This window comes from Globicephala melas, chromosome 6 (genome assembly GCF_963455315.2).
Source record: "Globicephala melas chromosome 6, mGloMel1.2, whole genome shotgun sequence".
Taxonomy (NCBI): Eukaryota; Metazoa; Chordata; class Mammalia; order Artiodactyla; family Delphinidae; genus Globicephala; species Globicephala melas.
The window spans coordinates 13,419,595-13,446,736 of NC_083319.1; the positions used below are offsets into that span (position 1 = coordinate 13,419,595).

General features: G+C 56.8%; 1 protein-coding gene across 9 annotated transcripts in view; it reads right to left on the reverse strand.

The window, feature by feature from the left end:
• Window positions 1–27,142, reverse strand: part of DAB2IP (DAB2 interacting protein) — a 194,820-nt gene that overhangs the window by 123,704 nt on the left and 43,974 nt on the right. For 4 of the 9 annotated variants that reach the window (XM_060300508.2, XM_060300512.1, XM_030858779.2 and 1 more), the window contains exon 1: window positions 2,808–3,041. The exons of 2 other annotated variants lie outside the window; for them this stretch is intronic. In XM_060300508.2, coding sequence (XP_060156491.1) covers window positions 2,808–2,928 — 121 coding nt within the window. In that variant the 5' untranslated portion in view covers window positions 2,929–3,041. Of the gene's footprint in view, window positions 1–2,807; window positions 3,043–27,142 lie in introns of those variants that run through there. 3 more of the 9 variants (XM_060300511.1, XM_030858783.2, XM_030858782.3) reach the window with 2 other exon arrangements.

The following is a 27,142-nucleotide window of genomic DNA, read 5'->3' on the forward strand; positions in this document are numbered from 1 at the left end:
CCACCAGGGACAGGCTTAGTCTCGAGTCTGCAGCGAGCCCCCTCCCACCACTCCAGAGGGACAGTGGGGGCGGTGGGCAGGGAGCTTCCTCAGAGAGGTGGCAGTCTGGTCACAACCCTCTCCCTGGCTGGGCCAGCTGCGCGTCCCCACCACCAGCCACTTCTTCCCTGCGCTTTCCTGTTTCTGAACAAACACACGCCTGCGTTCTCGGTCATTGTCCTTCCCTGCTTGTGGCAGAGGCCAGAATGGGTGTGGAGCAAGGGCCCAATCAGGGCTGGGATGCTGGGTACCACCACCTCCTTGGGGATCTGATGATGTCATTCTCATGGGACCAAGCCCCACTGCAGATGGGGAGACTGAGGCGTGAGGTCAGAAGGCTCCCCCAGCATGAGTTACCACCTGGGGGGCGGGGGTGTGCTGCCCTCAGGAGGAGGGGCAGCCCTGGAGGCAGAGTCAGGGATCTGGGAGTTTAGTGGAGGAAGGTCAGTGACGCTCTACCTGCCCCCAACCCGGGTACCTCCACCTCTCACCCTGCCAGGCAGCTCCCAGCCCCCACCCATGACTCCCCATCACTCAAGGGCCTTTATCAGGCCCAAACTACTGCTCCCCGCTATTCCCTTCCACCAACCCAGGCCCTCTGCCACCCCGGGATGAACTCTGCCCACACACCCAAGAGGTTTTCCAACTCCCTGTCTTTGCACAGCTGCTGCTCTGTCCAGAGTAAGGACATCCATAGCTCACACTCAACTGTGGCCCTGGCAGCGCGGGCTTGCACCTTTCCATGCCTTTGCTCTCAGTCTTTAAACAACCCTGCCATCACCACCCCCATTTACCAGACAAGCCCACTGAGGCTTGGAGAGGTAACTGGCCAAAGGTTGCCTTTGTGCAGAGCGGGGGCTTGAACTCAGATCTGATTCAACCACTCCCTCTGCCAAAGGAAACTCTACCCATCTGGTGAGCCCAGTCCAAATGTCACCTACTCTGTGAAGCTCTCCCTGATTTCCCCAGATGTAACTTCTGTTCAGGGACAGTCTCCTCCCCCCTCCCTGCAGGCTGGGTGCTCCTTTGAGGCTGGGACACAAAGCAGTGACTCCTGCACAGGCGAGCCTGGGAGCTGGGGCTCAGGCGATGGCCAGACATGTATTGATTGTCTCTGGCCCAGTGAGCTGAGCAGGAGGGGGACTTCGGGTCCTCTCTGTGCCCGCAGGGATGGAGCTGGGCTGAGGTGAAGAGTGAAGGGAAGGTCACACAGGGCATCGAGCAGGGGTGGGGTGAGTACCAGAGGACTCATGGTGACCTGAGCTTAACTGGCCATCTGTACAGCTCCCATTTCTCACAACCTGAACCCATTTCCTCACGGAATCTTCCATGTATCAATACTACTAGCCCCCTTTTACAGCTCAAGAAACTGAGACTCAGAAAAGGGAAAAGACTTGCCCAAAGTCACAGTGCTTGAGCCCAGATCTCTGATCGCCCAGGCCAAGCCTGGAGGGAGGCAGTAGCCAGAGGCCTTTTCAAGGAAGGCAAGGGGGAGGAGATCATAGGCCTTGGGAGACCCTTAAAGACTGAACTCCCAGCACACACATGTGTGCATTCCCAACCTCAGCTTGAACCCTCCCACGAACAGGGAACTCACTACTCCAGGAACTCACCACTTCCTGAGGAAGCCCTGTACATTGTTGTTCAGCCCTGACTGTGGGAAAAGTCTTCCCCATTCTGGGAGAAGCAAATGAACGTATACTGCCTGCCTGCCTCACTTATCCTCATACTGACGAGAAAACTGAGGTTTAGGGGCAACTACAGGGCCCAGGCCACACAACCAGTGCCCGGAGGGGTATTTGACCAGGTTCTAAGCACAGATTTGCTCAAACCCCTCTGGGTCAGCCTGGGCCCCGGGCCAGCCTTTCAGATTCCGAAGATAACCTGATGGTGTAAACTCAGCTCAGGTGCCCACTAGGTACTCCCAAGCCCCCTCCTCCCTCCCACCCACGGGCGCGTCAGTGGGCCTGAGCCTTTGCCAGGGACTCCAGCCTCCCCAGGGCCCCTTCGAAGCCTTCCTCCTTCCAGGGGGCCTCCCCCCACCTCCTACCCAGCCATGGAAGGAAGTCCCGGCCCCCACCCAGCCCCCTGGATCACACGCCTTTCCAGCTGTGGATCCTGTTACTGGAAAAAGAAAATGCTGCTCGCACCTCCCCCTCCGGGTCCTGCCTCCTGGCCTTGAAAAGAGAGAAACTCATTTCAAAGGAGGTGGCGCCCACCCACTCAGAGACGTCCGGGACAGATGTTACCCGCCACCACTCCGGTGGAGCCAAGGACCCCGGGATAGGACCCCCTGAGGTCCACCCACGTGCCCCTCCACCCAAGAGGCGGGGGAGTCCACTTAAGTCCCAGAGGAGCGAAGAGGGAGTTGGGGGGAGGTAAGCCGAGAGGCCAGGGCAGTGCAGGCAAGGGGAGGAAAGCCAGGTCGCTCAGGATGGTGATGCCCCCGCTGCTGGGTAAACTGAGGCACGGTGGTCAAAAGTGAGAGGGGGAAGAAAGAAGCTGAACTGCGATCTCCCCTTTGCCTGCCCTTGGCAAGAGGAGACACCGGAGCCTCAGTTTCCCCACCAGGGTGGAGGTTGAGGAGAAGCTAGGGGAGTGGGAAACAAGCAGACACAGTTGCGGGCAACCAGAAGGGGCGGCTGAGAGGGTCCGGGGTAAAGAGACAGCAGGAGGACCCAGGGTCGCGGGCATCCCGGGGCATCAGGCGGTGATTCGGCGCTAGGGAGGGCCTGGGGTCAGGGGTCAGGGGTCGGGGTGGCGCCTACCCCTGGCGGGCCGGGTCCGGCTGCGGGAGCGGCTCCTCTGTCGCTGCAGCCGGGGCCGCCTCAGCAGCCGGTAGTAGTAGGAGGGCCTCCCGGTGCTCTTCCTGGCGCCGCCCGCGGACATGCTGCCGCCCGCCGGGCACCGGGCCGGGCCTGGGCGCGCTCACACGGGCCCCATCGCCCGCTCCGGCCGGCCCGGCGGGCGTCCTCGCGTTCTCCCGCGTGCCGCTGCGGCCGCCGCCGAGGCCGAGGCTGCCCCACAAAGTCGCGCAAACTCCTCCTCCTCCTCCCGCCCTCCCCGGAGCAGCCGGCCCCGCCGCGGGGGCCGGGGACCGGGAGGCCGGACTGGCACGGGCCCGGAAAGTCAGTGCGGGAGAAATCCCGGCCTGGAGTCGGCCAGGCCAGGCGGGCCGGAGTGCCCGGGACCCCAGGCAGGTCCCCAGGACGGCCACCGCCCTCCCCCCCGCGCCTGAGAGCCCGAGCTCCGGGCGCACGCGGCGTCCCACCCTGCCGGCAGGTATAGACAGTGCACACCCGCGTGTGGGCGCTCCCTGGCACTGGGCAGGGCGCAAGGCGACCAGGAGGGCACCGTGCTTCCGAACCGGGAACCCTCGATTAGGGTCCGAATGAGGCCGGTGCCGCAGGGCCGGTTTCTGCCCCAAGCTCACTGGGCTGCGTGTGGATCCGCAAACACACCGTCCAGCACGCCCCCCGCCCCGGCAGGTAGAAAGACTTCTCTTTCACGCAGGATACTCGCCTGTGCTTTAAAAATCGTCCCGTTTGATACGCATGTTACTTTTATATATTTACAATTAGGGTGTATATTTCAAGCACAGAAAAAGTAGAGAGAACATAGTGAACACCTATGTATTCCTCAGGTCTTCGCCAAATCAGAACTTTCTGCCCTTTTGATCTAAACCCTCCTCCAAATGAAACACCTCAGATGCTGTGAGGTCTCCCTCCCGCTGGGCATTTACAGCAGTTCTAGCAGGGCTGCGGGCAGGGCAGTGCTCTCCCCACTGTAGGGAGAGGAAACCGAGGCTAGAGAAGGGAGGGTGCCAGCTCCCTCTATTGCATCCTGCTGAAAGCTTTCTCCGAGTCATGCACCACCCTCCCCAGCTCAAGAACCATCCATGGCTCCCAGAGTCCAAAAGCCCCAAGTCCAGAGAATCTTTGGTATTTGAGACTCCAGCGATGTATCCTCAATCAAACTACCTCCCAGCCTCACCTCCACTCCCCCGCCCCCCTACTTCTCACTCCTCTTTTCTCTACTCCCAGCAGGGACTGGCCTCCTACTGACTTTTCTCTGCCTGGCCAAAGGCTATTGCTCTAGAGCCCACCTCCTCCAGCCTTCCCTGACCACCCTGGCCATTGGCTGCGGTATCTCTCTCTACCCGCCAGCCTCTGCAGCCGCATTTATTTTTTAAATTATTCTGACAACCACCTGCCTCAGTTCCATCCCTTCAAGTACAGAAGGGGAAACTGAGGCCCTGACAGGAGGTCTGACTTGCCTCAGCGGCAGAGGCAAAGGGTCTTAGCCAGGGCTCTGACAAGTAGTCTCAAGGATGTGTTGGTGGGAGAGTCACGTGTGGGTCCTGAGGGAGTCTGGATGTCCTCCTCCAGCACAGCTGAAAAGGTGCGGCCCTGGAGGGGGCGGGGCAGTCGGCAAGAATCCAGACCAGGTTTTGCACCTCACAAAGGGGACCCCCTCCCTTGCTCCCTCAGCCAGAGGGGAGGGCCCCCAGGTCAGAAGCCTGGATCACAGCTGGAAGCCAGGCGCCTTCCCAGGACTAGGGGGGAGGGGCAGGAGGGGTATTGCTCCTCCAAACCCAGTCTGGGTTGTCAGAAGCTATCAACTCCCCTGGCCCCTCTCCCCAGAGCTCTGGCCAATCCCTGGGGAAGATGGAAAACCACAGGGCCTGCAAGGACCCCATTAGCCTCCTTTGGGTTAAGCATTGCTCTAGCTCATTTTCAGTAGCAGACATCACCAGGAGGCCCTTTTACAAGTGCAGAGGCCCCTGGGAAAAGTAGTACCCAATTCCTCCATCCAGAGGCAACCTGTGGGCCCTCTTAGCGAGCCTCCTCCAGAACACAGGAACCCAGTTCAGAGCCTCCCCATTCAGCTGGGGCTCCCGCAGCCACCTACCCACACCTTGGCACTTCCAGAAAGAATAACCTCCGAAGCCAGGCCCACCAGTTTTGGGGGGAGGAGGACTCCCAGGAAGTCCAGCTCAGGGTGGGGACACGAATCCTGTTCCCAGGGCCTGGACTTCACGTGGCCCAGTTTCCTCCCCAAAGCAGGAACTCCCTGATTGGCCAGGTCCTAGCCTTCCATGAAGGAGACGAGACGCTGATCAAGTGATCGAGCTGATTAAGGCTGGGACAAGTGGTCTTAGTTAGCCTGAGGCCCCCAACTAGCAGATTTAGGTGAGTGTGTGTAGAGGGAAGGGAAAGCAGCCAGGACCTCAGCATCTCACCTGTAAACACAGTTGGCTTCCAGAGGTCTGGCATAGACTCTGTTTATGCTTGGGATTCTCAAGTCGTTCTCTGTGCCTCAGTTTCCCCGCCTACAAGAAGTTACAGACTCCCTAACCTATCTGCCTTGTGGAGGGAGGGTCAGCTAATGAAGAGGAAGAAGCTTTTGCATTTCTGGCCTTCGGATGGGGTGGGCATTGCCAATCACCCAAGCTGAACATCTCCACGGTACCAGCTGGAGGACTGAGTAGGAAAGGGACAGGGTGGGAGGTAGGAGAGGAGGTCCAGGACCCCTGGGATGGGCAGGCAGACAAAGGCTGCTCCCTGCACACCCAGCAGAGCATATGGAATCAATCCCGCTGTGGAGCAAGCCACCCACCTCCTCCCGCTGCCCCTGTGGCCTCCTCCCTTCAAACAGAAGCAGCCCCCCTTCTGGAGACTGCCTAGGCTGGAGGAGGGGCACCTGAAAATGTCCCCCACCCCACCCCGACCACTTCCTGCAACAGACCCCTTCAGGGGCCAGGCCCTGCTGACCTGTGAACCCCGGGCCCTGCAGGGAGGGTAGTCCCATCAGTGGTCTTGTTCTCCCACCTCAGTTTTGCCTCCAGAGGGTCTCCTGAATAGGCCCAGCTCCCACCTCCCCTACCTCCATGCCCCTCAGCCTCCAAATGGCCCCAGCTCATTAAACGTGCGTATTTCTGGGGTTCCTCCAAGACTCTTGATTCGGTGGGTCTGGATGGGGCCTGGAAATATGCCTGTTTAGCAACTACCAGGCCGGGGGCTGGGGACTAGCTAAATCAGATCCCACCCGACCCCACCACCACCTTCAGTGTCCCTCAAAAGCCCCCAAAGGTGAACTCCCAGAGTACCGAAAAGGACCAAACTGTCACAAAGCAGCCAGCCCACTCCATGCACCCTGATCTATCTGCTCTCAGCCCCCTAGGGCTCCAGCCTCTGCCCTGATGGCCAGATGGCTGCCGTGACGCTTTTCCTCTGCACCCACCTGGTGAACTCCTTACCCCTCAGGACCCAGCTCAAACATCACCTCTTTAAAGAAGCCTTAGCCCCCAACAGAGACACCCCCCATCCCCGCCACACACGACCAGTTAGATTTGAACAATGAGGACACAGGAGAAGACCAGAGAGGGATGGATCCAAAGAATTTCCCTGCAGGCAGAGGACCATTGACATCGAGGTCTGGAGGAGAATTATACCCTGTTGGGCTGGAAGTCCAGGTAAACCGGAGGCCAGGCCAGGGCTGGGTCAGGAGGGGTCAGATGCAGGGAGGGGACCAGCCCAGTGCAGTCTCACATCTGTTAGGTTTACAGTCAGTGAGGAAGGAGCAAAAAAAGCATATAGTCAGAATTACCCTTGAAAAGCCGTAAATTGCCCATCCAGGACAGTGTTTCCTCCAGTGTAAATTCAGATCACCCATTTCTTCAGCTTCGCGCAAAGCAGAAGGGCCTGACCTTTCCAGAAGGGCCATTTTTGTGCAGGAGGAAAACAACAGCAATAATGAACATTATCTAACACATGACTCCACTCAGGGAGGAGAGATGCTCACGCCTGGAGGGGACCACAGAGTCCAAGACCTCTAACATAGGAAGGTTATAAGTTTGGCCTCGAAAAGGCTGTCAGAGGGTGACGTTTGGATTTAATAGCAATAAACTGCGTTCAGGATTTACTGTCTGCATTATCTATGCACATTATCTCATTTAACGTATGAGGCAGATGGTCACCACCTTCATTTTACAGAAATTATTGGGGGCACAGAGAGGGTAAGTAATTTCCCTAAGGTCACACTGCCTGCACTAGGAGTCAGGATTTGAACTCAGGCAGGCTGGAAAGAGCAAAGGTCTTAAGACTGAGCAGGACTTAATGCAGAGATGGAGGAGGGGCAACAGCCTGGAACTTCCCTTAAAAGCCAGCTTTGACAAGGAACAGGAGAAGGCGAGAAGGGAAGGAGTCCTGACAGGGGAAACACCGGAGCCCACCAGGCTCCACACAATGGGTGTCTGGAGGGCTCAGACCTGTCAGGTTTCCTGTCGGGACGAGGCTGGGCAGTGGCGACCAGGGGAAGTCCCCAGCTAGGCAGCCCTGCACACATCCGCCTCCCAGGCTGGTCTCAAGCTTTGAGTCGCTGGAGCCCTGGGCAGGGTGTGGGTGGGAGTGCTGCGGGACATTCACGGTTAAGGTCATGGGCCTCTGCCATGGGAGGTGGCCTGTCTGGCAGGCAATGACGGCTTCCTGTGTCCACTGTTCGTCCGGGAATGAGGTTGGACCACGTATAGGACCTTCATTCAGATGGGGCGGGCTGGAGCGGGGGATCTCCGACATGGCGGAAGGTGGAGACAAGCCCGAGAGGTCAAGCTCGAGTGCTCGAGGCCCAACTAGGTGTCCACCACCTCCACCAGCCCCTGGACTTCCTAAAGCCATCAACAAACTTAATGACATCCTTCACAGAAAATGGCCCACTCAGGGCGGCGATGATCCCGGGCTTAGCGGGCCCTGCCCCTCTTAACACAGGCAGAACTAGGGAAGCAATCAGGCGTGGACATTGGAACACACACAGACAGAGCCTCGGGGAATGCGAGTGTTTTTTTGAAATCAAGTCACCCGAAACTGGGCTAAGGGTGAACCCTCAGGAGAGGCAGGGCTCTAATAGGGTGGAAGGCCAGTGGGTGGGGTCATTGTTTCTTTGGGCACTGCGTAACTCAAAGAAAGCCCTTGCCATCTCTGGGCCTGAGGTTTCACATGTTAAATACAGACGAGTTATCTCTGCCCAACTCACCTCCATGGATCCCATCAGGATCTAGAAACTTCCTCCAGTCCCAAACCACCACCTCCTGCCCTCCAGAAGCCCAGAGAAGAGGATATATCTCCCTCATACATGACAACAGCCCGTCATTAAAATCCTGGAAGGTCAGGTTTAGAAGGAAACTTCAGAGCAGGTGATGGAAGCTGGGGCCCTATAGAACAGCCACTTGGCCAGAGGAGCCCGCCTAATTCATCGCAAGCCGGGGTCTGGCCTCAATTCTCCAAACATGGAGGGTCTGATTGCCCCTCCCACCCCAGCACTCAGGGTGGAGCAACAACACTCCCCGCAGATGGGGCGGTGAGGCCACGGGAGGGAGGGACTCCCCCGAGGTCACACATGAGAGTTGGGGGTCAGTCCACCTCGGGACTGAAAGAGATGCCAAGACCCCCTTTCCCTCTCAGTTACCTGGACCACCCCTCCCAGATGCCTGATGCGTTCTGGCCACAGGTGCCCTGCCTTCCACTCCCACTGCTCCAAAGCTCAGGGCTCCAATCCTGTGGCTGGGAGAGGCAGGGATCCACTCTCCAGGCTGAGCCCCAGACCCCCCTTCTTACCCCCACCCTAGCAGCCGGCATTTCAGCCCAGATGGCCTGGCCTGGAGCGACTCTCTCTGCGTACTTCCTCTCCTGCCCTGACCCAGAAACGCTGCCAATCTCCAGGTGGGCCCACAGCTCCTCTTTTTCCCAGCCCAGCCTGGGGCCGAGGCTCCAGGTCTCCAGCCTCCTTCCTCCCCTTCCAGCTGATGGGGCCAGACAGCCCAACACCCACTGGGCAACAGGAGGGGGTGGCATATGGTCCCAGGGTGAGGTCAGAGAGCCCCCTCCCTTCCCAGGCAGACCTTCCTGGTCATCTGTGAACCACTTCGTGGTTGGCACTGGCCTGGGTTCTGGGGGGAGGGGTCTCGCTCCACCCCTACAGATTCCACTGAAGAGGACAGATGAACCAGCCCAGTAGCCAGCTCCTAGGAAGCTTCCATCTTGGCAAGGAGCTGAAAGAGTATGGGATTTGGAGTGAGGAATCAGCACTTCTTGGCTGCGTGACCTCAGCTTACTACCTTTACCTCTCTGTGCCTCTTGTTTCCTCAACTATGGAGTGGGCATGATAATACTTACACTTTGTAAGGTTGTGGAAGGTCAGATAGCATAGTGAGTCAAAGCCTTGTGGACAAACTGGCTCACATCTGCCCCCTCCAGCCTATTTATTTCCTCACGAATCTGTGGGCTCCTTGAGAGCAGAACAGCCAGAGCTGGTCAGCACAGTTACTGGCCCAGAGCAGGCTCTCAGTAAGACTGACTGGGAGAGATAGTGGCAGTGTTTGGGAAAAGTGGCTGAGTCCATCTGATCTGGAGTCAGCACTGAGGGAATTTGGAAGAGGGAGAAATCCTGGAAGACTGCCTGGAGGAAGAGTCATTGGTACTGAGCTAGAAGGCTAAGTAGGAGTTGACTGAGTAGAGAGCAGAGGAGGAACAGGCAGCATGAGCAAAGACCCAAAGATGGAAACCAGCAAGGCATATACTGGGGGCAGCATATAAAACTGTGAGGCTGGAACAGAGGATGAGGAGAGGGACTGGGGAGCAGGCTATATGGGGTATGTAAGGGTGAGATCAGGGAGAAGAGATGGGGAGATAGATCCAAGTAGGGGTGAGGCCCAGACAGCCCCTCCAAAGGGGAGAAGTAAAGTGGTAATGAGGGAACCCTGGCCAAGGAGGCAGAGGATCAGGGCTCCAGGCCTAGCTCTGCTGCTGTGTGACTGCGTGACTTTGAATAAGTCACAGCCCTCTCTGATCCTCACTCTGCAACTGAAAGGAGAGGCTGGCTCCATGAGGCAGGCCTGCAGGGGTGGGGCTAGGCTAGATGCCCATGAACTACAGTGAAAGCATTCAGAGTTTCCTAGCAGGTTTCTTGAGGAACCACTGGCTAAGATGGTTATAGATGAGACTGGACACCTTTCTAATCCTTGAAGGTGACACACATGGCCCCACCTCAGGGCCTTTGCATATTCTGTTCTTCTACCTCACACACTTACCCCAGACCTTCAGATGTCAGCTCCTTCCTTCCATTCAGGCCTCAGCTCAAATATCACATCCTCTGAGGCCTCCCTGGCCACCTTATCTCACGTACCTCTGCCCCAATCCCCACACCCTATCCCACTGCCTTGTTTTATTTTCTTCTACTTATCGCTTCCTGAAACTATCTTATCTGTGCATTCTGCTGTTCACTAATTGTCTTCCCCCAAACTTTAATGAGGGCAGGGGCCTTGTTAGTCCTGTCCCAGGCATGTCCCTAGTGTGCACAGCAGCACTCAATAAACATTTGATGAATGAGGTGAATGAAGGGAGCTGGGCTCAAAGCCCCCCTTCTCTTTTTTTTTTTTTTTTTTTGCGGTACGTGGGCCTCTCACTGTTGTGGCCTCTCCCGTTGCGGAGCACAGGCTCCGGACGCGCAGGCTCAGCGGCCATGGCTCACGGGCCCAGCCGCTCCGCGGCATGTGGGATCTTCCCGGATCGGGGCACGAACCCGCGTCCCCTGCATCGGCAGGCGGACTCTCAACCACTGCGCCACCAGGGAAGCCCCCCCACTTCTTTTTTAAAGAAGGGAACCAGGGGCAAGGGACTTCACCTCTCTGGGCCTGGGTTTCCTCCATGTGACATGTGGACAACGAGCTACAGTTTACTTTCAAGCAGCAGCCTGGGGCTGGTCGGGAGGTCAGGATGTAAGTCCTGACTCTACGCAAGAGCTGGCACAGAAGAAATGAATGGATGAATAAATGCCTTTGCTTTGCTGTGTGCCTTTGAGCAAGTCCCCTCCTGTTCATAGGCCCAGCTTCCCCTCCTAGAAAATGGAGTTGCCTGGGTGGTCTTTCAGGACCCCTGGGCACTGACACTCAGAGCTTCTGTGCCCAGTCTGGAACACACATGGGAGCCACAGCAGGTGTTAGAGGAGGGGCAGGCTATGCCAGTGCCATGGTTCTCGCACTTGCACTTACTGGCTTTTCCTGGAGATCCCACCCAGCCCATAGCTGGCATCCTGAGGCTGTGTAGGTGAGAATTAAATGTAGCTTCTGCAACCTGTCACCCCTCAACTCCCCTTGAGAGTGAGAACAATGCCAGCCCTGCCCCCACCGTAGGAACACCATTTTGTCTGGAAATTCTACCACGGGGGAGGAGGAAGGGCTGGGGCCCTAGAATTTTTGTGCCTGCTCAAACAGGAAGTAGCTGAAAGTTTGGGGCCAAGGAAAACAAGTTCAAGGTCATCCTGGAAATCAGCCCCTGTTCCCCCTATGGTTAGGGACTTGCCCCTTTCCCCAGGTGGGGCTCTCCTGGTAATTAATGATTAGCAAAGTGTGGAGCGGGGATGGTCCAGGACCACAGGCAAAGGCCTAAGAGAAGGCGAAATTCATCCAGCCTCATCTGGCATACCCTGGATGACAGGGAGCTCACTACTGAACTGGCCCCCTGTCCTCAGAAAGTCTGAAAGTGAAGATGCCTTCCCACAACTAGGACTTGCAGGAGACCTTTAGGAATCTAGTGGTCATCCTACTGTCTACTCATGGCTCAGAGGGCTTATGACTTGCCCAGGGTAACCCAGACACCCCCAGCTACTCCCTCAGTTTCCAGCAGCAAATGAAGCTGTTACAGGGACAAGTAAGGAGGAGCCAGCAGGAGAGCTGGCGCCAGAGCATGGGCTTCAGCCCCACCCCACATCCCTGCTGGCTAAAATGCCAGGGCTTGGGGGGGGCAGTGACCTCTGGCTGGCCTTTATTAGAAAGCCCAGAGGACATGGGAAGGGGCCCTGCGTTGATCCCAGTCCCACTGAGGGCCCTAGGGAAGCAGCCTGGGTTACAGAGTCCTTAACACAGCCCCTCTGACACCTCGGCCTTCTCTTGCCCTGTAGCCCCTGCCCCAGGAAACTGCAAGGCAGCTTCAGAATTTTCTGGGCCTGCTCTCTCTGCCTTCATGTTTCTTGTGTCCTCCTGGTGCCCCCTCTCTCGTACCCACCCCCTTACACGGCCTCCTGTGCATGTACAGACCTGCCTTCCCACTCAAGCCCTTTGGTGGGCTCCTTCCACGCCCTACCGGGCCAGGCCCACAGAGCAGCCTGGAGCCCTCGGGAGATGCTGGCCGGTGCTGCCCCCTGCCGGTCTGCAGAGCTCTGGGAAAAAGCCTTCTTGGCCCTGGCAGGACCGACCATGAGGAGGCCCAGCCTAGGACTCCCAGGGCTCCGGGGATGTGCCCCCACCGAGGACCCCAGAGTGGCCTGGCACAGGGTCCCAGTCTGCTGAGTGACTTAGACAAGCCTTGCCCACCCCCTCTCTGCCCTGTTCCCAGCGGTGCAAAGTGGGTGGAGCAGAACCTCAGTTCTCAGACTTCAAGCCACTTCAGTCCCCTGGGGAGCATGTTAAAATGCAGATGCCCAGGCCCACCAGGGAGAGTCTGGTTTAGCTGGCCTGGGAAGAACCCAGGAATCTGCATTTTAACCAGCAGTGGTTGGGCCCACACTGGCCTACATACTGCTCTCTCTCAGGGCCCCCAGTCTACACGGAGGCTTCTGGGAGTCTAGCCCCTGACAGGGTTACCAGCCTTTTACAACTGCAACCTCTTGCCTTTCTCAGCACCTGTGTGTGGCAAGCAGGCAGGGGTTCCCAGTCTCACAGTACAGATGGGCAAACTGAGGCTCAGAAAAGAGGCTAGTTTGGCCCCATCCCATGATGAAACTCCCCGCTTCTACCTCCCTCTCTGGGCCCCCCAAACGCGGTCTAGATTCTGGGGCCCAGAAGGTCAGTTCAGGCCAGGCAGCAGCACTGACTGGCCCCCTTTGTCATGGTCTCTGTGTCCTCTGACCTTGCCGGGTCCTGGGCTGATTAAAATATCCCCTTACAGCCCCGATAGGCCTGGTGTCTTCTTACAGGCTGGAAGGGACGCAGTCCCATCGGAGGCATCACTGCCAGCTTGGCCGTCCTCAGGAGCTGGATACTGCCGGCATAATGAGATCAGAGAGCCTTCGCCCAAAGTGTCTGCAAAGACCGGCCTGGAGAAACCGAGGCCCAGAGAGGGGAGAGCCTTGCCTAAGGTCACACAGGACACAGTTATTAACCCCATTATAGTCACTTACTCTCTGCCGGGCCATATTAATTCAGCAAGTCTTTATCCCAATCCTAAGAGGTGGACATTGTTACTCTCCCATTTTATAGCCATAGAAAACTGCCAGCACTCGATCTCATGCAGCTTGGCCCTTGATGATGACCCTGTGCTGCCACAAATGGTCTCCCCTTACCTGTCCTCAGGTAATTCACCTGCTAGCCCCTTTTCAGACACCAAGAAGACAGAGCCATTTGTAAAAAAAGGTGACCTGTAGCAGTAAGGCCAGGGCCTTGGCTTCCAGTCCCAGCGGGCGGGGGGTGGGGGGCAGCGTGGTCAGTGGGTGCTGCCCCAGGCCCCTCCCCGCCCTCACCTCTCAGCACTCCCTACACCTACCCCTCCTCAGCCGCATGGGTCCCGGCCTCCCACCACTTCTCTCCTTCGTGGCTTTGCTCCTACCGTTCCCACTCCCAGGACACAGGACATGGGGCAGGCTTCCCCGGCTCCCAGCCCCACTGTGAAGTGGGTTATTGCTAGCTCCAAATTCTAGCTTGAGTCTGTCCACCTCTCTCCTCTTCACCGTCACTACCTGCGTCCAGGTCACTGCCACCTCTAGCTTTGGGGACTCCCACAGCCCCTAACTGGTCCCCCCAGATCCTCTCTGGCCCTCCCGAGTCTATTTTCCACAAAGCAGCCCGAGTGAGCATTTTCAAAGCTGCCCTCTCTCCCAGCCACCTTGGCCTTCCTGGCCTTTGGACACTCTGTCTGGCTCATTCACCCCTCCCACGGCTCCCCCTTCCCCCCTGCCCCCATCCTGGCTGTCCTGAGCCACCTGGTCTACTCAGAGTGGGGACTCACTCTTCCCTTCCAGAGAACGCATCCCCCTTCCCTCTCCAAACTCGCTGCTTCCTGAGTCATTTTCTCCGGGCCCCTGCACCTTTCCTCCAGGGAGCCCATCGCATCGTGCCATGACATCTATTTTTTGATGAGTCATCTCACATCTGTCTCTCCTGGCACATTGCTCCCCCGAGGGTCAGGTCCCGTCTGCCTGGCTCACCGTCATGACCCCAGTGCCCCAGCCGGCTCTGACACATGGTCATTGTCAATCAAGGGGAGGGGGAGGGTGTCATCGGCGTTGGAGCCCCCAGACCTCTGGGCCTCAGTATACCATGACGCTCCGGGGCTCACAGCAAAATGGGGACACGTGGCCTCCGGCCCCGCCCCAAACAAGTCACAGCTCAGGACTTAATTCTCCTCCCCAGTAGGTTCTGCGTTTTCATTCTGTGATTTATAGCCCATTCAATAAATTTCCCCCATTATCTTTCACGTGCAGCGCGCTGCCTTTCTGCCATTTAATAATGCAGTTGGCTCGCCAGGCCTCTCCCCAGAGAAATCGAAGGCTTGGCTCCGATGCGGGAGCAGGCCCACAAGGCCGCCAGGGATCCCGGGGGCTCCTTTTCAGACCCAAACCTTGAGCAGGTCTGAGCCTCACACTCAGGGCTAACTGGGCAGGGGCCCAACTCCTCCCCCCTCCCTCCTCCCCTGTGGCAGGGAAGCTTGGCAGCGAGAATGAAGGCTCAGATGTCCGGGGCCCACTGGGACCCTAGTGGCCAGTTTTAGGGCTAAGTAGGAGACTGGTGCTTCCCCCAACCAGCCTCAGTGGTTTCCAGAAGCTCCACAGCCATGATCTTAATCTTCCTCTCCGACTCCCCAGGCAAGACAGGAACCCATCAGACCCGCTTCACACATGAAGAAACTTCTCTAAAATACAGGGAGACTGCAGCCCAGCCTTGCCTACCCCACTGCGTGCTTGCCAGGTTCAGACGCGGCCAGTGGAGATTTCTGAGGGTAGCCTCTGTGCTGGCGCTGTACCCAGGGCTTGACTTGAACTGTCTCACCCACAACAAACTTTAGAAGCAGAAGGTACTATTATGCCTATCTTATGGATGGGGAAATCAAGCCTCAGAAAGAAGCAACTTCCCTGGGATTATTCGGGAAGAAAATGGCAGTGCCCCGGAGGAATTGCTCCTGGAGTGAGGGATGAGAAGGGTCTAGAGGCTCCAGGGAGCACACAGCTCCAGCCAGAGCTACCCACCAAAAACACAAAGCGGCAGAGAGGCAGGGAGAGCTCAGGGCCATAAGGTCCAACAGCTCAGGGGGTGTGATTCTACCCCTGGGCGTCCTCAGCTGTGTGACTGGGACAAAGTCCCTTAACCTCTCTGGGCCTCATCTCCCCCATCTGTAGGATAGGAATACCGTCCTCCCAGGACTGTCACGGGACTTGCATGAGGCAACACGTGGGAAGGTGCCTTGTAAACTGTCCGGTCCTGGGCCACGTCACTTTTGCATGTTAGGACAGTGGCGTGAGACATCATGCAAAGACCTGCAGAAAACCCTTGGGCTCCTCTAGGCAAAGTGTAACCGGCAGCTCTGAACCATGCAGGGATGTGGCCACACAACACAGGCTCCTTCTCAGGCCACAAGATGCTTACGTCACTCTGGTACCAGGCACCTCCCACCCAGACTTGGGAGAAACTGGGCGGCACTGCCCGGCTGGCTGGGGTGTGTTGGGCAGGGGGGCGCTCCAGGCTAGCCCGGGCCAGGCCGCCCCCGCCATCCCCTTCCCCAGCCCTCAGCTACTAGGTCTGCTTTCCTCCTCCCTCTTGCTCCTGGAAGTTTCTGCTTCCACTTGAGAGTTTCCGTGGCAACCACCTCTCTTCCTTTGATTGTTTTCCTCTCCTCAGTCACTTCACCCTCTTAACAAGCAAGTTCCTCTCTTCTTTCCGCTAAAGGGAGGATCACAGTGGGTTGGGGCAGGAGGTCTGGCCAGGAGAAAGAGAGCAGAGAGGGACGGGGCTGGGAAGGGAGAGGTGACCCCTGGGGTGCAGCCAGGGCGCTGGTGCAGCCACGGTTTGCCCTCGCGTGACCTCGGGGTCTGAGACTGCCCACAGGGTCCTCCACGGGGGGCTTCCTTAAAGGTGGCTCTCCTGCTCGGAGGGCGAGCCTGGCTCTGCAGGGGAGGCTGAGGGGGCACAGCCGAGGCTTTGCCAGCTGGCTGGGCCTCAGTCTGCTTCCCACTGTCTTGCCTTCACTCACAGATGCCCCGCACTTGGACGGCCTCCACATCCAGGCCCCACTCTGCTTCGGCGCGCCCTTCCTTTCGCGGGGTCCGGCTCCAAAGTACCGCCCACCCCAGTAAGGCCCCGCCCTCCCAGCACCCCCAGCCCATCAGTCAGAGCTTCTCTCCTCCGCTGTGTCCATCCTAACCCTTCTCCCAGGCAGCCTTCTGCCCTGCAAGGCAGGGCATCTGGACAGCAAAGCCAATGTCCCCCTGGCTCCATCTCCAAGCAGGTCCACAGGAGGCCGCGCTGAACCTACAGCCAGAGGACGGGGCTTCAGGCTGGGGTCCACCCCCAGCTAGCTACGGGCCCTTCACAAGTTTGCTCCAGAACTTGATGTTCCCTGTGGTCAAACATGGATGGAATTCACTTCCTCCCAGGCCGCTGGAGGCTGAAATGAGTTTTGTGGGTCTGAAAGAGCTTGGAAAATTCTGAAGAGTTGCACCAAGTCCAGGATTATTTTTAGACACTGAATTAGTGCCGTCCAATGAATAGCCCAGAGGCCTCCTTGACCCCGCGGCTCTCGCGGCTCTCCCTCTTCACCTGCCCACCTCCTGAGGCAGGTACTGCGTACGCACTACAGTCAACGGCCAGCAGCTTCCCTGACACACACACACACACACACACACACACACACACACACACACACACACACACACACACACACACACACACACACACACACACACACACACACACACACACACACACACACACACACACACACACAGCAGCGGCAGGTTGGCTGAGGGGGCCTCTGAGGCCCCAGTCAGCAGGGAGCCCACGTGCTGGGGGCAGGGCTGGGGCAGGAGGCAACACCCGAAGGGGCTCCCCAGCCGAGCAGGCTGTCCACCGCCTTCCCCTGTTCCACTACCTGCCTCCTTTCCACGCCCGCCCCTGAGGCTGGACCACCAGGACCCTTCCCTCATGGGCTGGGAGGCTCCCCGTAATACCCGCCAGAAGCACTCTCCCCAGAGAAAGGTCCCCTCCTCCCCTTCCCCCGGGGCCCCCCTCCTTGCTCTGGTGCTGACAGAGCACTTCACCCCCACTGCCCGCCCAGCCTCAGACCTACACGTCACCCCTTACAAGCTGCTCACAGAGGCTGCGCCTGCCCAGGCTTGTGCTAGGATGGGGCTGGTTTCCATGCGCAAGGGGACGCCTGGGGCCACGGTGGCTCTGGGAGGGGTTCATGTGTACATTTGAGGGCCATTTCTCCTCCCTCCAAAGACCTGCAGAATCAGAGGGATTTGAGCAGGCACAGAGGAAAAGGAATAAAGAGTGTGAAATGTCAGAACCAAGTGGGTAAAGACAGGCCCAGCTGTGGCTGGCCAGGGACTCTCTTCTGCTTCCCCTTCTGTCTCCGATCTGCTCCCAGTTCAAGAGTCCAGATTCCCACAACTGACATTGGGAAACCAGGCCATTCAGCTCCCACACTGGGGTGCATGGGGGACACATCCCAGGAGCTGGCATTCGAAAACCCATGCAAGTACTGGCACAGTCCTGGGAGGGACACTGTGTGGGCCCAAGGGGGCTCCGACTTAGTCCCTGTCCTCAGGGAGCCGACAGTCTGGTGGGACACGTGACCTCCCATAGGGACCCACCGACAAGGAACCAAGGCAGAGGAAGCATGAGGAAGGGAGTAACTAATTCTGACTGACAGGGCAGGGAGAAATCAAGGAAGGCTTCACGGAGGAGGTAGCATCTGGGCCAGGCCTTTGAGAAGGATTCCAACAGGTGGATGGTGTTGGGGAAGGGAGGGAACCCACTGAGGTTTAGCGGCAGCCTGGGAACCACAGAGAGACTTAACTTGGCTTCCCTTTTCCAAATGCCATGTGGTTTGACCATGGTGAGGGCTCGGGCCAAGAGGATGCTGGCCCTGTGTGGAATTAACTGGGCCTCTTAGGCCAGGCAGGCGGTAAGTCCCCCATGATGGCCCAGAAAGAGGCACTTTCCAGGCTGGTTCCTGAGACCAGAGCCTAGAGCAATGTCTGTTCTGGTCACTGGTGTCATGGGGCAATGGCCCAAGAGTACAGAATGGGGTGGGGACGTAGAACCTGCCGGGTCTTAAAAGCCCTAAAGAAAAGAGTCTCCTCGAGTTCCCTGAGCAGCCCATTCCGGGATTTCACACCACCCCGCGGTCAGCCAGGAAGTTCTTCCCCTATCTAACCTACATCTCTCTTGCTGAAATGTACACCCACCTTGCTGGGGAGACACAGGATTAACAAAGCACAGAGGCTGAAATGCCTCACCAGGCACCGTCTGCGGCCAAGGTGGGAGTGGGGGTGGGTCAGTGGGCACAGCTCTGACAAGAGAGGACAGGGCCCTGTTTGTGTGCATAATTAATCTACAGGCCTGAGGAGGGCCAAGCGAGTGGGAACGTCCTCTCCCTGGGCCTCGGAAGCTTCCCTGACCCAATTTAGAAGCCGCGTTTATTGTGTTGCTCATGTCAAACCTTCCCAATGAAGTCTCTGTTCCCAGCGTGCTCATGAATTTTCCGGGGCTTTAACAGCGTACAATCTGAGAACGATTCATTAAGAAGATTAACCCCTCCCCCCAAATATGCTTCCGCGTGCTCTACAAAACGGGGCAAACTTATTCTCCGGCATCAGCAGGCTCCCACTGCCCAGAGCAGCGCAATCCCTCAGGGGGTGAAAGCTAGGCCCCCTCGAGCCGGGAGGGAGGGAAGCCATGTGGGCAGTGGGAGACCCCGTGAGGGTCCAGGGTGAGCGTGGGAAGGTGTGAATGGAATGCCAGGACCCCAAGGCTCAGCCGCAGAGCGAGCAGGGCCCGTGTTCCAAGACCCCGTCTTCCTCCCTCGCCAGCTTTACCCAGGGCATCCCTGCTTGGGGTGGGGGGTGGGAGGGCTGGGGCCCTGGGCTCCCAGCTGAATGCTGGTCTAGAGACTTCTGCTCCGGGACTTGGAAACAAAGAGGGGCTCCTAACGTCACTCCCTGAGCACCCCTCTCTTTTGCCACATCTTCCCGACACTGGGACCTCCCAGACGGAAGGAACTCTGGTCAGATGCCACCAGAGGTGTCAGAAGTAAACGCAACTTGCGCTTGATCCTTCCTGAAAGACTACACTTGAGGCGCCAGAGCAGGCCTTGCTGAGGGACAGCTGGACAGAGGAGGTGAAGACAGGAGAAGGGGCAGCTGCCCCAGCTCTTTGGAACAACAGGGAAGGTGGCACCAGGCCCAGGCTGGGGGATGGACCCGGTCTCTCAGATGCCAGCACACCGGCCCGGGCTCCGTGAGGATCTGAAACCTCAGACTTCGCCTCTCTTCTCCCTGCAGCCCCTCCCATCCAGCGGGTCCCCAAGAGGATGATAAAAAGTCAAAGCGACGGCACGCCCACCACTCCCTCTGTGCCTGGCACTGTGCTGAGTTTTAAACACATTTCACGCTCAGAACAACCCTGCCAGGCCGGTGGGATTATCACCGCAAGTCTCAGATGAGGAAATGAACCTTAGAGGGCGTAATCGACGTGGCCAAGGCCACACAGCTAATAACTGACAGAACCAGGATTCTAGACTTCAGACTCTAGCGCCTGAGGTCTCAGGGACCTTCCACTCCCCTCATTCCACAGTGGGGACGACTCTCTGCTCTGTCCCCATGAGGACCCTCAGTTTGGGCTCCGTTCAGGTCTCCACATCCCCCATCAGAGGACCGCCCAGTCGCCTCACTGGCCACCCAGCCCCCAAACTGACAGATGGGCCCCCATCCCCATCCCCTCCCATCGTCCCTCCACCAGCAGCCAAAGGGACTGTCCTGGACTGCACACCTGACCACGTCTCTCCACTGAAAACTTCACCGAGGCTCCCTGGGCTGACAGCATGGGCACGAGCTTCCTTGCCTTGCATTCAGGGCCCCCAAACCATCCCTCTGCTCTCTGTCCCACCATCTCCCTCCTCCACGCTCACCACGTGTACCCAGGCTTGCGGTCTCCATGCCTGGGCTCCTGCTGGCTTTTCCCCATGTCTCTTACTTCAAAATTCTCAAGGCTCAAGTCCAATACCACCTTCTCCACATAGCCACCCTGGGATCAGGCCCCACAGCAGAAGTGACTTCTCCCTCCTCTGAACCCCGACAGCACAGGGTCTCCTGGGCCCCTGGTACAGCCAGTTTAGGTGCAGGTCTTGCTCCCCGCCCCCTACCCCCAAGGAGCCCAGGAGCTCCTGGAGGGCAAGGTCTTCCCTCACCAGGGGCTCTTTCCCCACCCCACCCCCATGCAAGGCCCAGCACACAGCTGGGTACACGTTGCAGGCTGGTTCAGTGCAGACGAGTCCCCTTGGCTACAGGACACCCTGGCCAGTGAGTTGGGGGGAGGTCAGAGCAGCCTGGGTACCCAAGCCTGTGAGTCCTTCACCTTTTCCGGTGCCGTGGACTCCTATGGCCTCTGGCAAAGCCTAAGATCCCCTTCTCAGAAAAATGTTTTTAAATGCATAAAATAAAATATCAAGGATTACAAAGGAAACCAATTACATGGAAATATGATTATCAAAATATTATTAAAAATTATTAGCAGTATGTTTGCTTCTTTATTAATGCCTTAAATAACAAGGTACCGTTCTAAGAGCTACTATAATTTTGAAGTAGGAGGAAAAAAAGCATTATTCAAGATACCCACCAAACTATACTATGACGTGGTAGCTCCTGTGTTTCTATGATTTCTACAAAATCACAGAACAGTTAATGCCACTGTGGTTCACCACCTACATTTGTAATGAAAGAATTACAATTTGGAATTGTAATTAGAAGTTAGCAAAAAAGGTGGGATTTTATTTTTCCTGTCCAAGTTCATGGACACTCCAGATTCCACCCAGAGACTCCTGGGGTCCCTGGTTAAAAAAGAACCCATGGCTTAGAGGCAAGGGCTGAAGGGGAAAGAGCAAGGCTCGTCCTGGAGCCCCGATTCTGGCTGTGCGCTGTCCCGAGAGTCCCTGACGTTTTCAGAGCTCCGTCTCCACCCACCTGCATGGTCAGATCACCATGGAGGAACCAAGCCCTGTGCTCACTGTCTGCTTGTTCTGGCTTATCCTGAAGCCCCTCAGTGGGGTAGGCTTGGCAGAGCTCCTGGAGAATGACCTCTTGGAGCCGCTGTGCCCCAGACAGCCTAGCCCAGGGCCTCAGGGCCCCTGGCCGCCTCCCAGGGAACTTGTTTTATGTCCCCAAAGAGCAGGGCTGACAGGCGATAAATCGCCAAGGAAGGCTGGAGTGGGCTCAGACTATCTGCCTGGCGCCCGCCCAGCCACACTGCTGTACCCACCACCAACCTCCGTAGGGATGAAAGCACCATTAATTACCCGGGAAGGAAGGGCGCCATGACAACGCGCCCAATGGCTGCTCGGAGATCATCTCTGGCCACATTTTCCGAGTGTAGCGCCAAGCCTGGGGGCTGCTGTCAATCCTCCCCTCCCTCTGTCACCTCCTCTCCTCCTGGGATCTCCCAGGGCCATCTTTCAGCCTGGGTCCTGCCCTCAAAGACTCCTGACCTACCCACCAAAGACTCATGAATGGATTGCTTTTTGCAGACAGGGCCCCCAAACAGTGCTCCCCAAGGTGGTGTGGGACCCGAGAAGGCAAGGGGGTCAATTCTGTCACCTCTGTCGCCTTCACCAGCACGAGCCCATCACCGATTCCTAGGGACTCCACTCGGAAGTCTCTGGCCTCACCCAGACCTCGCTGCCAGCTCTAGTCATCATCCCACGCCCAGGTGATTGATTCACCTGCATGCTACCCCATACCAGTTATCCTGTGCAGCTCTGTGCCAACCACTGTCCAGGCAAGAGCTCAGACGACCCTACTGCCAGCCCTGTGAGTGAGGCACTATTATTATCCCATTTTACAGGCAAGGTAACTAAGGCTCAGAGAGGTTAAGTGATGGTACAAGGAGTCACAACTGGAAACTGACAGAGCCAGAGTCTGAGCTCTAGTCTGTCTGGCTCCAAATACCCCTTTATCAGCTCTCCAGCCTCCGAGTGGTCCCCCCATTCTCTCTAAAGAGTCTCTCTTAAGGAGGTTTGCCAGGCCCCTCCACACACCCTTCCCTCCCTCTCCTGCCTCTGCCCAGGGGCTCCCTCAGAGACCAGACACTCGTCTCCCTGCCCTGCTGGCCCCATACCACCTCCTCCAGGAAGCCTCCCCTGATTGCAGAGCCAGAAGCCTTCCAGTCCTCCCAGCCCTTAGCAGAAGCCACCAGAATTGACCACTAGTATCACCTGTGGGTAGGGGCTAAATGAGTCTTTTCCCTCATCACTTGCACCACCATACTCTCAGCCAGACCCAGACACACCACAGGGGCTCTTCCAAGAGGAAAGATGAGGAAAGTCATGCTGGTAGATGAATGAGTGAGCTCCTGGCTCGATGCTCCTGCCAACCTCCCACCAGAGGCAGGTCTGTTCATCCGCAGACAGGGAGTGGCTGCCCCAGGATCACCGGAATGGGGGCCCACCTGACCAGTCAACCAGGATGGCTAAGGGGAGTAGGAATTACTCCCCTTAAGGGAGTAAGGGAGTAGCAGATGCCCTGGACCCGCACATTGCTCAAGAAGAACCTAGAGAAGGGCCAGACCCAAGTTCAAGGCCAAGGAAGAACCATGACTTCTGCTCTGAGCTCACAGCGGGAAAAACATCTGTGCCATTCCCAGCAACAACCACTTTCTCTAGACAGAAGCGACACTGGCACCTGAGCCTGATGCGGTCCACAAAGGATGCTCCCTGAAACACCTCAGGGGTCCTCAGACACCTGCAGAGGGGGCCTAAATCAACCATCTCACCCTAGACTGAAGAATGTTCTATGCAGCACATAGAAACAGTGAGGTAGAGGTCCATGTCCTAACTAGGAAAACCTCTCCAAAATATCTTAGTGAAAAAAGCAATTTGCAGAATGATAGATGATTTTTTTTTAAATTGTTGAACAGAATCATAGATTTCTTCCATGGATACATATGTATAAATGAGAGCTCAAAAGAGCACTGAGAAAAACGCACTCCAAAGGCCCCCACTTCCAGCTGGGTCCCGCCCCATAAAGCCCACCCAAACTCTACCGGAGCCCTAGCCCAGCCCCACTGCTCATGCAGGAGAAGCTCGTGACCACATCACTTCTCACCCATGATGGGCAGGAGTATAAATGACCCCAACCTTTGCAGAGGGCGCCTTGGCAAAGTGTATCAAAAATTAAAATCCATAAAATGTCCATTTTAAATTCACGTAATCTTTCTCCATCCTACCCCTCAGATAAACTCTCACAAGAACAGATGTACAAGGATGTTTCCGTACCCCTGTTTGCAGCAGGAAGAAAAACCCCTGAAAACTACATCCATGTCCATCGTGGGGGGCCTGGCGGAATCAATCACCGTCCCCTCTGGAAGATGGAAGTCTGTGCCGCCCTCTTGCAGCGGGAAGCAGAGATGCGGGAAGCAGAGATGCGGGAAGCAGAGATGCATGTGCAGACATGGGGTGCTGCAGGGTGAAGGTGCAGGATACATGGGACAACCCCCTGGATGTACACATCCATGGAGGCACGGGAACAGGTTCCTGTGTACTCTTCCAAAAATAAACAGTGGTTACTCTGGGGAGCGTGCTTGTGTGTGTGTGTGTGTGTGTGTGTGTGTGTGTGTGTTGAGTGGGGGGCAAGCAAGGGGAGAGGTTTAGTTTTCACACTTTATACCCTTCTGGAATGATTTTATTTTAAATCATGGAATAGGCTGTTCTTAAGTATTAGAAAACAGATCCTGGTGTGAGATGTTGATAGCGGAGGAGGTCATGTGTGTGGGGAGCAGAGAATACGGAACTCTCTCTACTCCCACTCAATTTTGCTGTGAACCTCAAACTGCTCTAAAAAATAAAGTCAATTTTAAAAGGAGAATTAGAGATTAAAAGCCTTTAGACATTTGAAAACACACAGAACTTTGTCCTCCCAAATCACGGCTGCTCCAAGTTGAATCTCCCTGCACTTTCCTCACTCTCTAGCAAGTCCTAAGCTCCAGCCTGGCTCCCACGTGGGGAGGGGCCGGAAGGTGGACCCGTCCAATTAAAGCTCAAACTGGGGAGGCCTGTTGAGGTCCCACCCCTGAACTTCGGCTCACACTACTCCCTCTGCCTAGAACGCCTCTGTGCTTTCACTGTGCAGGTTCAAATAACATCCTGCTTGAAAGCCCATTCCAGGCACCTTCACCCCCTGAGATGCAGACTTTCTGAGGACAGTCTGTGTCCCCAATATCTCCTTGCAGCCTCCAGGGCTGGCCAGTGCCTGGCACGAAGCTCAAAAGCCCCAACCACTGTCTGGACATCTCTCCGGGGCCACTCATTTTGCCTTGAATTATGACTCTGCCTTCCCTTAGCAGCAGGGAGCTCCCCAGAGGGGCTCCCGGGGCCACACTCGCGATACCTGCCCAGCCCTGTCCAGCTCAGGCATCTCGAGGGCTAATGCCAGTGGGAGCCAGGAAGGGAAGAGAAGGAGGGAAGCAGGCCAGCCAGACTCAGAGAAGTACTCACGGGACTTCCCCGGTGGCACAGTGGTTAAGAATCCGCCTGCCAGTGCAGGGGACACGGGGTCGAGCCCTGGTCCGCAAAGATCCCACATGCCACGGAGCAACTAAACTGAGCCTGCGCTCTAGGGCCCGCGAGCCACAGCTACTGAGCCCATGTGCTGTAACTACTGAGCCCGCGTGCCTAGAGCCCATGCTCCACAACAAGAGAAGCCACCGCAATGAGAAGCCCGCGCATAGCAATGAGTAGCCCCCGCTCGCCGCAACTGGAGAAAGCCTGCACGCAGCAACAAAGACCCAACGCAGCCAAAAATTAATTAGTTAATTAATTAATTTTTAAAAAGGAGTACTCACGCCCCAGCCCACAGCGAGGCTACTGGAATGCAGGTCTACAATGGCCGGATGATCTGATTCAAGAGTAGCTACCAGATTTTAATTTTTGAAAACCTCCTGACTATTATACGTAAGCAACTCGTGCACATTTTAAAACAAACACCATACAGGTCATATCGAATAGGGCTGCATATGCCGGATTCGGGCCAGTCCGCCTGTCTCCAGTAGCCTCGGGGAGCAACAGCGCAGAATTCAGAGCAGCCACAATGAAAAAAGAAGAAAAAAAGGCAAAAAAACCAAATAACCAACCCTCCTTGATCCTGCCATCCTGTCAGCCCAAACAGCCCCAGAGCCCACACCCACGCCTCAGCACCAAGGGGGCTCAGGGACCAGCCACCCTGGAGGCAGCCCAGTCGGCTCTGTAGCCACCCGCTGTGTGACCCAGAGCAAATGACTGCACCTCTCTGAGCGTCTGCTTCCTCCTCTGCAAAATAGGGGGGAAAATATAACAGTACCTGTCTCCCAGGGTGTTGTATGGCTACTGAGCTGTCCAGGGACCTGGGAAAGGGCCATAGCCTGTAAGGGTTCATCCTTATCGTGACCAGCAGGGACAGTTAAGCCTAGAGGAGGTGAGGGACACAGCCACATCACAGAGGGGCTGGGTGGCAAAGCCGGGGCCCCCTCTCCCTCGGCCCCCACCCATGCCCTTGGTGGGGCAGGAAATGATAAGCGTCAGAGCCGTCCAGGAAGGCCTGTTACAGAGGCACACTCTTCTCCAAACCCACTAGGTCCCCAAATGACAGAAATTAACATTCGTGGGGCGCTTACTACATGGCTGGCACCATGTGAAATCCTCCAAATGAGCTCCTATCATTTCACTTTCTCAGCAATCCCGGCAGGTAGTTATTACCACTTCCCCATTTTACAGAGGAGTAAACCGGGGCTCAGACAAGTGACCTGACTTGTCCAAGGTCACCTAGTGAGCGGTACAGCCTGGACTTGGCTGTAGACAGTCTATTCCAGCGCTCTCAGTGGCCACCCCAGACCGCTCCTAAGGTGTCTTCCTTCTCTTTTCCTCAAACCCTGTGATTCCTCCAGTGTGCCAGGTGCTGACCGAGTCCTGGGGCCGCCAGGAACAGGACTCCAGCTCCAGGCAGGCTGGCTAGGGCTGGGGCACAGGGGCAGGGAGCCACGGACTCGGCTTGGAAGAGCTGCTTCAGGGAGGATGGGGCTCTGAGGTAAGCAGGGGGCTGGCTGCACCAGGAGGGAACCCCCAAGCTTTGAGGCTGGAGGCTGGGACTACGGTCCAGACAAAACCAGCCAACCTGGCTTGGCCCCAGGCAGGGGAGAGAACCACCAACAGTTTCTCTCTTGAGAGAATTTGCAAATGTGGAAGGAATAGAAAAAGCCGAACAGTGTGGAGGTGAAAAAAACTCCAAGCCTTAAGGCTGACAACCTACCCTTGGGGTCCTCCAGCCCCCAAGAAGAGGAGGCCTCTTGCCCTGGGTGAAGCTCCACTGGCCTGACACCACCACCCTCGAGGTCATATTTGGAGGTGGTCACTCAGGCCTAGGGTGACTTATGGGCCAACATGTGTTCCCCTAAAATTCACACGTTGAAGCCCCGACCCCCAGTACCTCAGACTGTAACTGTTTGGAAATAAAGTCTTTAAAGAGGTGATTAAGTTAAAACGAGGCCATCGAGGTGGGGCCTCTAGTCCAATCTGACTGGTGTCCTTACAAGAAGAAACTGGATACACAAAAGGACTCCAGGGGCCCACGTGTACAGAGGACAACCAGGTGAACAGGCAGGAAGAGGGTAGCGACCTGCAAGCCAAGGAGAACAGGCCTCAAAGGAAACTATCCCTGCCGACACCTTGATCCTGGACTTCTAGCTTCCAGACGATGAGAAAATAAATTTCTATTGTTTAAGCCAGCCTGTCTGTGTTTTGTTTTTTGCGATACGCGGGCCTCTCACTGTTGTGGCCTCTCCCGTTGCGGAGCACAGGCTCCGGATGCGCAGGCTCAG